The sequence below is a fragment of the Saimiri boliviensis genome, chromosome 19 (genome assembly GCF_048565385.1).
Source record: "Saimiri boliviensis isolate mSaiBol1 chromosome 19, mSaiBol1.pri, whole genome shotgun sequence".
In the NCBI taxonomy this organism is placed as follows: Eukaryota; Metazoa; Chordata; class Mammalia; order Primates; family Cebidae; genus Saimiri; species Saimiri boliviensis.
In genome coordinates, this window is record NC_133467.1 from 38463631 (window position 1) to 38478846 (window position 15216).

Consider the following 15216-nt stretch of genomic DNA (forward strand, 5'->3'; position numbering starts at 1 on the left):
TACCTGAAAAAGCATACACATGTTGCTGGGGGTGGGGAGGAGGGACCACTGCTGAGATCTGTCCCAAGGGCTCTGCCAGGCTCTATCTCCATAGGCTGGGAAAGGAATCCTGTCAATCTTCAAAGGATTTTTGTGCAAGCTTGCAGATAAGATGGGCAAGCTCAATCACCTCTGAGATCTGAAGGAGAAGAAGGAGTTTTCAAAGGAGCCACTGGGAAGAGAACTGCAAACCAAGGGCCCCCCGTGGATTCTTTCCCCACCCTTCTCCATTCCCTGCCCTCAAAAAACTGCCCCACTAGTTACCTGGGAAAACCAGTTAGATGTTTCTTCCTCTTTTCAGACTGACCACTCTAACTCAAATCTCAAAAGTCCCTGTTCACTTCTGCCCACACAACCCAAAGGATTTGTAGTCTAGGAAACCAAAGAAGTGTTTGATCAATAAATCAATTTATTTAAAAGAATATGTTACAATTAATTACACTAAGTGACATTACCAAACAATTTTAGAGTGGTTAGCTCTAGAACAAGGAATGAAAGAAACACTGTTAGCCATTATTTTGTCTGTGTATTTTCTCTTCACATTTCTTAAATCACAAATAAAAAATACAAGATACTGCAGTGAAAATACAATTAGAGTTTCTCTCAAATAAATTAAATGTGCGTGGCCTGGGAAAGACTGAAGCCCAGCTCACTGGCTTAAAAGGGGGTCATGATATAAAATTAATGTCCAAGTTTAGCAGGTGGCCAAGTGCCCCCACCCCGTATCACTCCCCTCTGTGAATCTACCCCTTCCCATAGCCCTGACCTTCCCACATACCCTAGATTATTGCTGAGGAGTGAGCTGAGGCTGTCCTGGCAGCAATGAGGCCTGGCGTGATGGGCTCAGGTTTAGGGGAAGAGGAAGTCAAGAGGTGGACCTGGAAGATGGGGAGCTAGAGAAGCACAGCCACTGCCTCTCTTCTTCCCTCTCTCCGAGTGTTCTATCCCATCATCCTCCAAAGGAAGCTACTGTGACACAAGGAAGCTGGTGAAGGAACAGCTGTATGTTGGGGTCAACACATCAAAGAGCTTCTACTGCTGAATCAATCTAGCCAAATAGTATATTGGAGAGAAGGGAGGGCACAGCAGCCCCTCCTGGTCTGGAAAATTTAGGTCAACTAGGACGAAGTCCCCTTCAAGAAAACTGCCTCCTAGGAGCCCAGCCAGAAGTTGGCAAATTCTGAGATAGGAGAGCAAAGTGTCATCTCCTGTCAGTGCCCTATTTCGCTGCTCCAAGCATTGGGTTTGGAGCTACAAGAAGGGATAACCCAAAGCTACTGGCCTGGGTAACTAAAGGGTGAAACTAAATGGGCCAGGCATGAGGATGATGGAATATTTATCTAATTCCTCCCTGAGAGCTCGGTCCAGGCCTAGGAGCTGCCCTGAGCACGCACATATCTGTACCTGTGCTTCAGCCTAGGGTAAGAAGAGGGTGGGAAAACAGAGAATAGAATAAACATATAAAGAGTAGAGGGCCCAAAGCATGGCCCGAGGGAATCTTTCTGCAGGGACAGGGTTCTCAGGGTCTACGTTTGCTCTGGGGCCATAAAAAGCTCTGAGCTTCTACCCCAGAGGATAAAAACCAAGTGTGGAGGGAGGCCGATGAGAGACCAGGAGGATCCTGCTGGTTCTGCTAGGAGGAAGCTGGGGGAATGGGGAGCCCCCTCTTCCCAGGAACAAATTGCAAAAGAAGTCTGGGTAGAAGCCTCCCTGGGCAGAAGCTGGGACTAAGGACAGTAGAGATTACAGAAGGGAAGTGCAGAGGAAGGGGAGAGAGAACAGTCACAACTAACACTGCTTCATGCAAAGAAGATCCTACAGGACCTGCACAGCCACAGGGAGCCCGCCTCCGCCATCCAGGGCCGGGTATGGGCGGAAGAGGAGAAGGCGCTGTCCTTCAGGGTTGCCCTCCTTCCCCACCTCCTTGCTGCAAGCTGGATGCTTTGTTAGTGGACACTTTCAAGACAGGGCTGTTCCTAAATTCTGCCAACAGGCCAACTACCTATGGGGTCCTCACCTAATCTCCAAAGCACCAAGTGAATGCTATCCCAGAATGGGAACACAGCACCATCTCCCCACTCTAAGGGACCTCCAAATCCCTGTCTCATATCCGAAGGTTAGCATTTGAGCTGTCGTATGGAACCCCAGATTTGTTCATTACTGTCCCACTCTGAGTGGAGTAGGGGCAAATTGCTATTTTTACAGTTTGAACAAAGCTGGTGCCAAAAGTCTCTTTAGCATCTAGGAGTAGGAAATCAACATGTCTTCTTTTCAGGGTCCTTTGGCTCATTTTAAATTCGTTTAAGCCAAAAGAAGTTAGTTCTGTGTCAAAGTCTTCAAATTAAGGATCCCGCTGCAACTTTACACGTTCAGCATTCTTATGTTTGGTAGCAGCCGCCTGTAATCGCAGCTACTGGGGAGGCTGAGGCCAGAGAATGGCTTGAACCCAGGAGGCAGATGTTGCAGTGAGCTGAGATTGCGCCACTGCACTCCAGCTTGGGTGATAGAGCAAGGCTCCATCTTGGGGGAAAAAAAAAAAAAGAGAGAGACTTTCCAACCACCCAATGCTGCTCAGTGGAGTTGACTACAACCATTCATGACTGTCTCCCAGTTAGAGCCAAAGAGGCCATGCTATGAAGGTTTTGTTTGGAAGGGGGAGCAGGGAAAAAGAAAAGGCTCAAAGATGTGTTTTCGCTGCATCTGAGCCTGACTTGGTGCTTCTTATGTATTATCTACAGAGCTTAGGGGCTGGGGATATTGTCCTACCCCAGTTAGCTCTGGCTTCTAATCCGTGGATGCAGCTCTTAGGTCTCAAAGGGTCTAGCTGCAAGATCAGATGAGGAACTCTTTGAGGGACAGAAAGCAGAAAGGTTTTCCTTCAGTTTCCATTTAACTAAAACTAATCTAAATCAACCATATTCCTACTACTCCTTCCTGGGTCCTCAGCTGGCTTGGATGGGGCTATAGTTTGGTTGGCACAGACCACTGACCCATTGCAAGTTTCCCCAAGACCTTGCAGGTATATTGGATCCCTCCCCATCACTACTGTTTAAGGAAGTCACAGAGAATGTCACAGTTGTGGGTGGTTATTGGTCAGGAATGGAGAAGGTAAAACCTCATGTACTGCTTGCTTGCTTTCCCCTATGTAAGTCAACCTGTTTGCCTAAGGTATCAGCTTAACTCTGGTCCCAAGTACTATCCCTGCTGCAAAAAAGGCAGGGAAGGACACAGTGGCTCATGCCTGTAATCCCAGCACTTTGGGAGGCTGAGACAGGAAGATCACCTGAGGCCAGGAGTTCAAGACCAGCCTGGGAAACATAATGAGACCCTGTCTCTACAAATAAATTTTTTTAAAGAATTAGCCAGGTGTGGTGGTACATACCTGTAGTCCCAGCTACTCATGAGGGTGAGGCAGAAGGATCATCTGAGCCCAGGAATTCAAGGTAACAATCAGCTATGATCATGCTACCACACTCCAGTCTGGGAGACAGAGTAAAATCCTGTCTCCAAAAAAAAAAAAAAAGAAAAGAAAAAAGAAAAGCAAGCAAAACAGGAAATTACTACCAGCTTCAGGTTCCCAACCTCCTGAGCCCACCCGCAACTCCACTCAGGGCCAGTGGAGGGAAAGCATACTGGGGCCCTAGGAAAGCAGGAAGGAAGTACAGAATGTGGCTAGAAAGCCAGGAGTGAGAGAAACAGATGGATCAGAAAAACTGTCACAGAATCAAGAGACCACACCAAGACTTCAGGCTCTCCCTGCAGAACTACAGCCCATTACCTTGAGAAACACACCTCTTTCTCCTCCCCAGCACCCTCTTGGAAGATAAAGAAACTATACTTCTTGCTCCTCAGACTCTATGGTAACCCATGAGCCAGAATCTATACTCAATACGAAAAAGGGGCAAAAATCCAAGCAGGTTGTAAACTTTTCGAGTCCTTCATGAGGAGAGGTATTTTCCCTGTAAAATTTTTTTTTTTTTTTTTCCTTTTTAAAGTTTGTTTCAAAATAAAGAGAGCACGAGAGAGGTCATGGATTCTAGTGAAAGGGGTGTAAAAACACAAGCTAAAAAAGGTACTGCCATCAATATGAAATTTAAAAAGAAATATATATATGTATATACGTGCAGCTAATTTGTGTATATATAATTTTTACATACATACATATATATGTCTGAACAGTGCAAATGGATGAAGTTCATAGTTCCAGTTTTAAAAATATAGTACAAGGAGAGGCTGTTGGCATGAGGCCCAGATGAAAGAACAAAGATACCTTTGGCAAGCTGGTTGGGCTTATTTCTTTTCCTGTCTTAACTCAGTTGACTTCTGATGCTAACCGATCTGCTGTTCTCTACCACCTCGATTCCAGAGACATGAAATTCAGAGGGAGTTATTAATAATATTTAGTTTAGGGCTTTTGAATATAATGACTTTTTAACTTTTTCTCTTCTTTTGTGTTAATGGTTACTCTGTCTGACACGGGACATGAAAGGAGTCAGAGGATGGGGGCAAAAGCAAGGGAAGGGGATAAAGAAAGGCTAGGTGGCCATATCTCTCTGCTGTGACCTCGCCATCTGGAAAATGTTCTGAAAGGAAAAAAAAAAAAAAGAGTTATTGGGAAGCCACATCTCTTATCTGGAGACAACTCCTCAAACGGAAGCTAAAAAGGCATGCCTGGATGGCTCAATCTGATTGGTCCCACCTGTCCTGATAAAACTTCTCATCTAGAACCACAGCCTTTTAGAGCCGGCAGGGACCTTGGATATTAATTACCTGGTTCAGTCTTCCTGTTTTACAGAAGAGAAAACTGAGAACTGGGGAGGTTGATTTACCCAAAATTACACAGAGGGAAAAAAAAAAAAAAAAAAGAGGAGAAAACCCAGATAAATTCCCAGAGCCCAATGTTCTTTCTACTGTACTAAGAATATAAGTTTTCACGTTCTTGACTTGACCTCTTTATCCTTTCAAAGATTTTCCTTGAGAATAAGTAGCTAATTATTCAGAAATCTTCCAATTTCTTCTCCAGCACTGGCACGTACAGACAGCAGTAAAGCAATAGCAAACACCTTTCCTCACATACACATTCTTGATTCACCTAGAAAGACTGCCAGGACTCATCCAGTCAGACGGCTACAACTGAGGACAGCTGCCCCTGTAGGTCAGGAACAACATGGAGGGTGATCTGGTTTAAAAAACTGGCAGAAGAGGGTCCATGAAGTCATGAGAAATGGAAGAGCCTGTAGCCAACGTCCACCCTCTAGACAAGGGAAGAAGCAGGGCTTTTTTGCACAGCCCGTTCACCATCCAGAGGCCAACCTTGCTGGAAGAATGTCCTGGCTCATATGAGATAATCAGTCTCTAACTAATATTCCTAGAAAGACAGAGATGGAGGTGAGGGTCCCAGGTATTTGGCCACAGGCCTATAAATTTTAAATAAACAAAAAGATGAAAAAGTCAATTCAAGGATTGTTTAGGATTACCTCTTTTCTCCACTTGAGCTCGCAGAACACCCTCTCGAAGCACTCATGCATGTAATTGAACTAAAAAAAAAGGTGGCGACACAATGACTTCTCAAGAGCAGGCACCTCAGGACTGTGCCTTTGAACTCCCGTCCCCTGTCATCCCATCTTCCAAACTCAGTCTAGAGAAAAACCCTGACAAGTACCACAAAACCCAGGCCTGGTTCATCCATTATTCTCTAGCTCCTTCTAGTGGTAACTACAAGCCAAGTGGGATTGGAAATTGCCAATCCCAGTCAGGCCTAAAGGAAAGATAGGATGAACCTGGGGGCTCCAGGGTTCAAACAGGTTCAGATCTCAAGACCACTATCTCCATCTCCCTCTCCATTTATGCATTTAGCTGAAAAAACAAAAACAAAAACAAAAACAAAAACAAAAAAACTAAGCCCCAGCTACTTTCCCTAAATCGTACTCACATATGGCGTGAAGATTTTCACCCATCGGGGCTTCTTCTCTCCTCGTGCATATTCGAAACAGAAGGCCATCCCTTCTTCATCTGTGTCCCATCGCTGCATCTCATCCCATTCAAATGCGATCACCTGGTTCTGGACAACCAAGACAAGGTAGTAAGGTACAGTCTGTGTTTGAGAGTGCCAGAGAACTGAGGTAGGGGGTTTTGGACCAGGTGACAGAAGAGAAATGAATGGAGATGTCTGCATTGCTTCAGAGAGAGGACTATGACAGAAGAATACAATCAGTGGAGGCAGACAATGAAGTTGAGGATCGGTGTGGATTCCGTGTTTATTTGCCCCCGTCAAAATACGGTTTTGATTTCATTTCCCCCTAAAAAGGAATTAAAACATCACAACCAAGTGAGCATTGAAGTATCTCAGGTCCTCGAAGCCTGAGCCCTATGCTGAACACTCACCTCCAGCTGTCCTTCCTCAGTGCAGGCATGCAGTTTAAAGTGCGTGATGCTGATGGCTGTGATAACGTGCCCCTTCCTCCTGGAGTCACAGGCACAGTGGGGAAAGATGATTTCATTGTAGCCCTCACAAGTCCTTAGCATGTTAAGGTACTAGGAAAAAGGGAAGGAGAAACAGGGTTACTATGTTACTAAACACAATGAAGAGCTAATGAGATGTGGTGCAAGGAGAAGAACAGAGAGCATTCTCACCCAACAACCTGAAGACCTGGCCTCTGGTCTTGCACCCATCTGTAAGTTGGGACAGGACTCCAAGACAATTCTTTTCTTTCTTTATTGAGACCGGGTCTTGCTCTGTCACTTAGGCTGGTGTACAGTGGTGTGATCTTGGCTCACTGCAACCTCAACTTCCAGGGCTCAAGCAATCCTCCCTCCTCAGTCTCTAGTGATCCTCCTGCTTTGGCCTCCCAAGTAGCTGAGACCACAGGCACCCACCACCATACCTGGCTAATTTTTTGATTTTCTGTAGCGACAGGGTCTCTCTATATTGCCCACACTGGTCTTGAACTCCTGGACTCAACTAATCCTCCTGCCTTAGTCACCCAAAGTGCAAGGGTTACAGGCGTGAGCCACCATGCCTGGCTAGCAATTCTTTATCCCACTTCCAAATTCTGCCTTCATCCTTTTTTAAAATTTTTGCCATAAGTAAGGAAACAACACTTTCATACTTCTAACACTCCTTTCTCTACTTAAGAAAGATACACAGATGCCGGGTGCAGTGGTTCATGCCTGTAATCCCAGCACTTTGGGAGACCGAGGTAGGTGGATCATGAGGTCAGGAGTTCGAGACCAGCCCGACCAACATGGTGAAACCCTGTCTCTACTAAAAATACAAAAATTAGCCAAGTGTGGTGGCACATACCTGTAATTCCAGCTACTCGGGAGACTAAGGCAGGAGGATTGCTTGACCCCGGGGGGCAGAGATTGCAGTGAGCTGAGATTGTGTCACTGCACTCCAGCCTAGGCGATAGAGCAAGACTGGGTCTCAAAAAAAAAGATACACAGATGAAAACCAGAAGATATACTATAACCAGGATAACCAGGACTTATAGTGCTAGAAGGGATCTCACAATTCTACTTAGTCTGATCCTCTATTTTCATTGTAATCAAGGTATGGGAATCTAATCTATCCTTACAATTAAGGAAGGGAGTAAATATTTTGCATTCCTTTTCCAATCGAAAGTTACAATGAGCCGGGCGCGGTGGCTCAAGTCTGTAATCCCAGCACTTTGGGAGGCCGAGGCGGGTGGATCACGAGGTCAAGAGATCGAGACCATCCTGGTCAACATGGTGAAACCCCGTCTCTACTAAAATACAAAAAATTAGCTGGGCATGGTGGCGCGTGCCTGTAATCCCAGCTACTCAGGAGGCTGAGGCAGGAGAATTGCCTGAACCCAGGAGGCGGAGGTTGCGGTGAGCCGAGATCGCGCCATTGCACTCCAGCCTGGGTAACAAGAGCGAAACTCCGTCTCAAAAAAAAAAAAAAAAAAACAAAAAACAGAAAGTTACAATGATCTGTGGTAAGATCTCATATTTATAAAATGTTAAAACTGAAAGAGACTTTAACAATGAGTCATTTTATGGGAACTCGAGAGTACGATGAGACTCGCCTGCAGTCACAAGTCATAATAAGTGGCACAACCAGGACTAGAACCCAGGTTTAATTTCCAGGCCTCTGTTCCTTTTACTACCACCAACTAGTCCCCAGATCAATCCTATTGTACCCTGGGTCTCCAGTATATAAGCTTCCTTAAAAAGCATCTGGACCAAAATGAAGTGGCACATATGACTCTCACAGTTACGATACTGCAAAACCAATCTGGAGGGGCCAGGTGCAATGGCTCCTGCCTGTAATCCCAGCACTTTGGGAGGCTGCGGCAGGAGAACTGCTTGAGCCCAGAAATTTGAGACCAGCCTAGGCAACACAGTGACACTCTGTCTCGACGAAAAATTTCAAAACTGTCTGGGCATGGTGGTGTGTGCCTGTAGTCCTAGCTATTTGAGGGGCTTAGGCAGGAGGATAGGTTGAGCCCAGGAGATCAAGGCTGCAGTGAGACATGGTAATGCCACTGCATTCCAGCCCAGGCAACAGAGCAAGACTCTACGTCTTTATTTATTTACTTACTTATTTGAAACAGGAGTCTCACTGGAGTGCAGTGGTGCAACCATGTCTCACTGCAGCCTCCGCCTCCCAGGTTCAAGCAATTCTCACATCTCAGCCTCCTGAGAAACTGGGACCACAGATGTGCACCACCACACCTGGCCAATGTTTTGCATTTTTAGCAGAGACAGGGTTTCGCCATCTTGGCCAGGCTGGTCTCAAACTCCTGGCCCTCAAGTGATCTGGCTGCCTTGGCCTTCCAAAGTGTTGGGATTATAAGTGTGAGCCACCATGTCTGGCCAACAAGTGCAACAGTATTTCAATCACATCATTTTCTTCCCTCCCTCCTCCTCTTTTTTTTTTTTTGAGTTTTGCTGTTGTTACCCAGGCTGGAGTGCAATGGCATGATCTCGGCTCACCGCAACCTCCGCCTTCTGGGTTCAAGCAATTCTCCTGCCTCAGCCTCCCGAGTAGCTGGGACTACAGGCAAGGACCACCATGCCCAGCTAATTTTTGTATTTTTAGTAGAGACGGGGTTTCACCTTGTTGATCAGGATGGTCTCCATCTCTTGACCTCATGATCCGCCCGCCTCCTCCCAAAGTGCTGGGATTATCCCTCTCTCCTTCTATCACCCTATTCCACCTTCTCTTTTTTATTGTCCTTCCTAGATCAGTGATAAACATGGATACTGCTTAATCTTGCCATTGGCACTGTAAACAAAACAAATCCCTGACTCCTATATTCAAGCCCAGCGGTTATAATAAACAGCAAAGCTTGGGACACAGAGGAGTGATTAAGAAGCCCAAACTGCCCTGGGCTTGAATCCTGACCCCATTACTTCCTAAGTGTGCAACCTTGAGCAAGTTAGTTTCGTCTTCTGTAAATGGGAAATAGTAATAGCATCTATACCACAGCGTTATTTGCGAGCATTAAATACAGAGTATTTGGCAGAGCATGGTGGCTCACGCCTGTAATCCCAATACTTTGGGAAGCTGAGGTGGGAGGATCACTTGAGCTCAGCAGTTAGAGACCAGCCTAGGCAATATAGTGAAACCCCATCTCTACAAAAACAAACAAACAAACAAACAAAATGTGCTGGGTACCTGTAGTCCCAGCTACCTGGGAGAGTGAGGCAGGAGGACTGCTTGAGCCCAGGAGGTCAAGGCTGTGATGGCACCACTGCACTCCAGTCTGAGCGACAGAGCAAGACCCAGTCTCAAAATAAAAGATAAAAATAAAAAAGGTATTTAACATAGTACTCAGCCATAACTAGGCATTTAATAAGTGGCAGCTAAGAAAAACTTTTTTAAGTATCTGGAAATTATTTTTAAAAATTCCTGGGGTAAGCTTCAAGTAAGTGACAGTAAAACAAACAAACAAATCTCCTAAGGGGAAAAAAGCATGTGAATGAGACAGAAGCAACATGAATGGCAGAAAGTTGAAGGCTACTGAAGCTGGATAATGGGTACATGGGGGCTAACTGCATTTTTCTTCCAACTTCTTTATTTTCTTAAAAATTTACACAGCCAGGTGCAGTGGCTCATGCCTGTAATCCCAGCACTTTGGGAGGCTGGAGGAGGCAGATCACATGAGGTCAGGAGTTGGAGACAAGCCTGGCCAACATGATGAAACCCCATCTCTACTAAAAATACAAAAATTAGTCAGGCATAGTGGCATGTGCCTGTAATCCCAGCTATATGGGAGGCTGAGGCAGGAGGACTGCTTGAACCTGGGAGGTGGAGGTTGCAGTGAGCCGAGATTGTGCCAGCCTGCCTGGGCAACAGAGCAAGAGTCCATCTCAAAATAAATAAATAAATTATACACACACACACACACACACACACACACACACACACACTCTATATATATATATCACATTTTATTGTGTGTTTGTGTATACATATACACAACAAAATGTTAAAAAGAGCACCCTGGCAATCAGGCCTCTGGAACTCAATCCAAGCCATCTTCCTAACATAGTCATCAGAAACTTTACATGCTCAGTAAGCAGCAATTCTGCTCCAAGATGCTTAAGACCTCTGCAAAACTAATTCTATTCATGTCCTTTAACAAAATAGGATTATATATAGCACATCTGTTGAGAGTTCTCTTCATTGGGAGGCACCACTATGCTTTGACAAATATTTCTGCCATAATCAATTGGGAGTTTTACTGTAATAGATCTTTTAAAAAGAGAGAAGCATGCAAAGGCAGGGATTGGTAAAAGAGACCAGAAGCAGGGTGGAGCTCTGAGTATCTTAAACTCTCTCTTTGTGACCTTGAGTGAGTTACTCTACCTGGGGTCTTCTCTTCTGCCATCTGGAAATAAAAGACATTGCTGGCATACTCTCTTCCCTGATGCAGGGAAAATATATGCACTGGAGCCTGAAAAAAAATGGGTTCAAATCCCATTTTCAAATTCTAGTTCCACTTCTGACAAGCTATGTGATCTTGGGTAAGAATCTTAATCTCTCAGACTCCACTTCTCTGTAAAGTAGGAATAATACCTGCAGGGTTGTTCCAAGGAGAAAACGAGACTTCATAGACAGTGCCTGGACCAGTCAGGCACATAATACATGCTCTCTGCATCCCCTCTGTACCAGAAGGCTGATTTATCCCTCCGTGTTCAAGAATGTAGTCCTTAGCCGGGCGCGGTGGCTCAAGCCTGTAATCCCAGCACTTTGGGAGGCCGAGGCGGGTGGATCACGAGGTCGAGAGATCCAGACCATCCTGGTCAACATGGTGAAACCCCGTCTCTACTAAAAATACAAAAAATTAGCTGGGCATAGTGGCGCCTGCCTGTAATCCCAGCTACTCAGGAGGCTGAGGCAGGAGAATTGCCTGAACCCAGGAGGCGGAGGTTGCGGTGAGCCGAGATCGCGCCATTGCACTCCAGCCTGGGTAACAAGAGTGAAACTCCGTCTCAAAAAAAAAAAAAAAAAAAAAAAAAAAAAAAAAAAAAAAAGAATGTAGTCCTTGAAAGCAAAAGACCTTCAGGCGACTTCTTAATGCCATAAGTTCTAAAAATAACCCAAGTGAAAACTAAGGGCACCTGTGCCCTTAGTGAGCCGTAAAGGTAAAGTCTCATTGGGAGACAAGGTTTTCAGAGTGCTCAGTTTGGGTAGGATTTATCTCCAGAGATTCTGGCTTGGTAAATGTAGGCTGGAGTCTAGAAATCTGCATTTTTAAGCAGCTTCAAAAGTGATTGCCATGTAAGCAGACTAGGACCATACTTTGAGAAAAACTGACATACATACTACCTTGTGTAAAATCATTACAAATTATGTAGAGAAACACAAACTATTTATCTGCTCAACAATGGCAAAATCAGGCCACTTCAACATAAGAAATGCATAATTTACACATGTCTATTGTTTGTGTGAGGAGAGAGAGGGAAAGGGAAGGAGGGAGGAAGGAAGAGAATAGAAAACATCGTTTCTTGTATATTACATTCTCAACCATCCAAATTTGAGATTCAGTCTAACTTTGTAAGTATAAAACAAAAATCTTTTTGATCACACTGGGTACTATGCACAGATGTGAGCTCTCTTCTGTATTTGGAGATTTGGAGAATAGGGAAACTTACAAAAACCTTATTTATCTTCCAAGAATCCTGGAGTGGCCAGGTGTAGTGGCTCATGCCTGTAATCCCAGCACTTTAAGAGGCTGAGGCAGGTGATCACAAGGTCAGGAGTTCCAGACCAGCCTGGCCAACAAGGTGAAACCCCGTCTCAACTAAAGATACAAAAATTAGCTAGGATTGGTGGCACACACCTATAATCCCAGCTACTTAGGAGCCTGAGGCAGGAGAATCGCTTGAACCCGGAGGCAGAGGTTGCAGTGAGCTGAGATTGCACCACTGCATTCCATCTCCAGAAAAAAAAAAAAAAAAGAATCCTGGAGTATTTTTTCAAGATTCTACTTAATAGCTGATAATCTGAGTATCACCACTTTACGGAAAAGAAACTAAAACTGAGAAGTTCATTGTATTGCCGAAGGTCTTACAGTGATGTGACAACTACTAATTGTAGTGGCCGAGCCTACACCTAGTTGCTATGGTTAATGACATCAGGGCCGATGGGCTCAGAAGGGTTCATTTGAGAAGTTTCAATGTATTGGCCATGACCTAATATTGGCTAGGCTAATGCCTTTGAATACTGATACTTGAATACATATTATACTTATAAAATTCAAACTTCGATGAGATTTTCTTCAAAATCTGACTGTAATATCATGTGACTAGTACATAGTAATATGTTGGCACTAAGTTTTTAAGACAATTCCACAAATGTTTAAGCATATTTTATACACATGGCAAAAGACCATGAGGAAACATCTGTGTATCAACTATACTCGAGTTTTTCCCTGGGTGATTACAAAATATAAACAAGTCTAAAAACGACTTCATAATAGATTACTGTGTTTATTAAATTCAGATTTTCTAAATTTTGCCACCGCACAACGCAAACCTATTTATTACTTTCACACCTTGCACTGTGCCTGGCACATACTTGGTACTCAAGAAATACGTTTTGTTGAATGCACAGATGAAAAGACAGTGTTTGGAGTACTGTAACTGCAAAGAAACGGTATGTATTCCACACTGGCATGATCAGAAGACCTTATGAAATTATTTTGATTGTATTAACTTTTCAGGAACAAGAAAACTTCGTTGGCTTTGGCAAAGGCAAAAGATTACTGCAGAAGTTGATGGCCCTTTAGTATTTGGCCCTTTTCACCAAAAAGATTCAAATGTATTAGAATCATGCATTAAATAAATAGAAGACAATGCTATTATCTTAAAAAACAAGTGGAAGTTATGTTTCAAAATTCTGTCTCACACATAGCAAAATCCTCCTAACCAAAATTCTGCCGAGATTTAATTACATTTAAAATATTTTGCATTTTCTATTTCAGCCTGCTGATACACAGAACATTGGTAAGATGGCTCCTGGATCTTCGGTAATTTTCTAAGGTAAAGAGATTTCTTACTTTTCATCATATAAGCGATTAAAATAACCAATTTAGCTAGATACAAGGCTAAGTTCAATGGCTGACTGGTTTACATTCTTTTTTCTTGGGTTTTTTTTTTTTGAGACAGAGTCTCACTGTATCCTCCAGGCTGGAGTACAGTGGTGCAATCTCAGCTCACTGCAATCTCTGCTTCCTGGGTTCAAGCGATTCTTCTGCCTCAGCCTCCTGAGTAGCTGGGATTACAGGCACATGCCACCATGCCCAGCTAATTTTTATATTTTTAGTAGGAGACAGGGTTTCAGCCTGTGGCCAGGCTGGTCTCAAACTCCTGACCTCAAGTGACCTACCAGCCTCGGCCTCCCAAAGTGCTGGGTTTACAGGCATGAGCCACTATGCCCTGCAGTGAGAATCAACATTCTCTCCTGAAAAGTACACAGAAGGTAGATAATAAAGATGGACACTAACTTAAAATAGTTAATGCCTTTTTGACTTTATGATAGGGTGAAAGCAATGTGTGTGCAGTAGACACTGTACTTCAATTTTTTTTTTTTTAAAGTTTTCTGCTGTCTTTACAAGTACCTCAATTTTTATTTATTTGTTTTTTTCCTGAGACGGAGTTTCACTCTTGTTACCCAGGCTGGAGTGCAATAGTACGATCTTGGCTCAACGCAACCTCCGCCTCCTGAGTTCAGGCAATTCTCCTGCCTCAGCCTCCTGAGTAGCTGAGATTACAGGCACGTGCCACCATGCCCAGTTAATTTTTTGTATTTTTAGTAGAGATGGGGTTTCACCATGTTGACCAGGATGGTCTCGATCTTTTGACCTCGTGATCCACCCGCCTCGGCCTCCCAAAGTGCTGGGATTACAGGTGTGAGCCACTGCGCCCGGCCGGGTACCTCAAATTTTTGTTCAAAGTTTAAATAACTGTAGGCCGTGCATGGCGGCTCACTCCTGTAATCCCAGCGGTTTGGGAGGCCAAGGCAGGTGGATCACTTGAGGTCTGAAGTTCAAGACCAGCCTGGCCAACATGGTGAAACCCCATCTCTACTAAAAATACAAAAATTAGACAGGCGTGGTAGCAGGGGCCTACAGTCCCAGCTACTCAGGAGGCTGAAGCAGAACTGCTTGAACCCGGGAGGTGGAGGTTGCAGTGAGCTGAGATCATGCCACTGCACTCCAACCTGGGTAACAGGGTGAGACGCAGTCTCAAAAAAAAAAAAAGCTTTAACTTTCTTCTAAAATAGGCTTTGTGTTAGACAATTTTACCTGACGGTAGGGTAATATGTGTTCATTTTCTTTGTTCATTTAAGGTAGGCTAGGCAAAGCTATAATGTTCGGTAGGTTGGGTGTATGAAATGCATTTTTTTTTTTTTTTTTTTTTTTTGAGACGGAGTTTCGCTCTTGTTACCCAGGCTGGAGTGCAATGGCGCGATCTCGGCTCACCGCAACCTCCGCCTCCTGGGTTCAGGCAATTCTCCTGCCTCAGCCTCCTGAGTAGCTGGGATTACAGACACGCGCCACCATGCCCAGCTAACTTTTTGTATTTTTAGTAGAGACAGGGTTTCACCTTGTTGACCAGATGGTCTCGATCTCTTGACCTCGTGATCCACCCGCCTCGGCCTCCCAAAGTGCTGGGATTACAGGCTTGAGCCACCGCGCC

At 44.5% G+C, this 15216-nt stretch overlaps 1 protein-coding gene across 5 annotated transcripts in view; it reads right to left on the reverse strand.

Annotated features, from left to right (window-relative positions):
- Window positions 1-425: 425 nt before the first annotated feature.
- The window catches only part of SNX27 (sorting nexin 27), an 85714-nt gene continuing 70923 nt past the window's right edge, over window positions 426-15216 (reverse strand). For 4 of the 5 annotated variants that reach the window (XM_074389613.1, XM_039460027.2, XM_074389615.1 and 1 more), the window contains 4 exons: window positions 6424-6573; window positions 5972-6100; window positions 5517-5576; window positions 426-4622 (listed from right to left, as the gene is read on the reverse strand). In XM_074389613.1, the coding sequence (XP_074245714.1) occupies window positions 4575-4622; window positions 5517-5576; window positions 5972-6100; window positions 6424-6573 (387 nt within the window). In that variant the 3' untranslated portion in view covers window positions 426-4574. Of the gene's footprint in view, window positions 5408-5516; window positions 5577-5971; window positions 6101-6423; window positions 6574-15216 lie in introns of all 5 variants that reach the window. The other variant, XM_039460028.2, reaches the window with a different exon arrangement.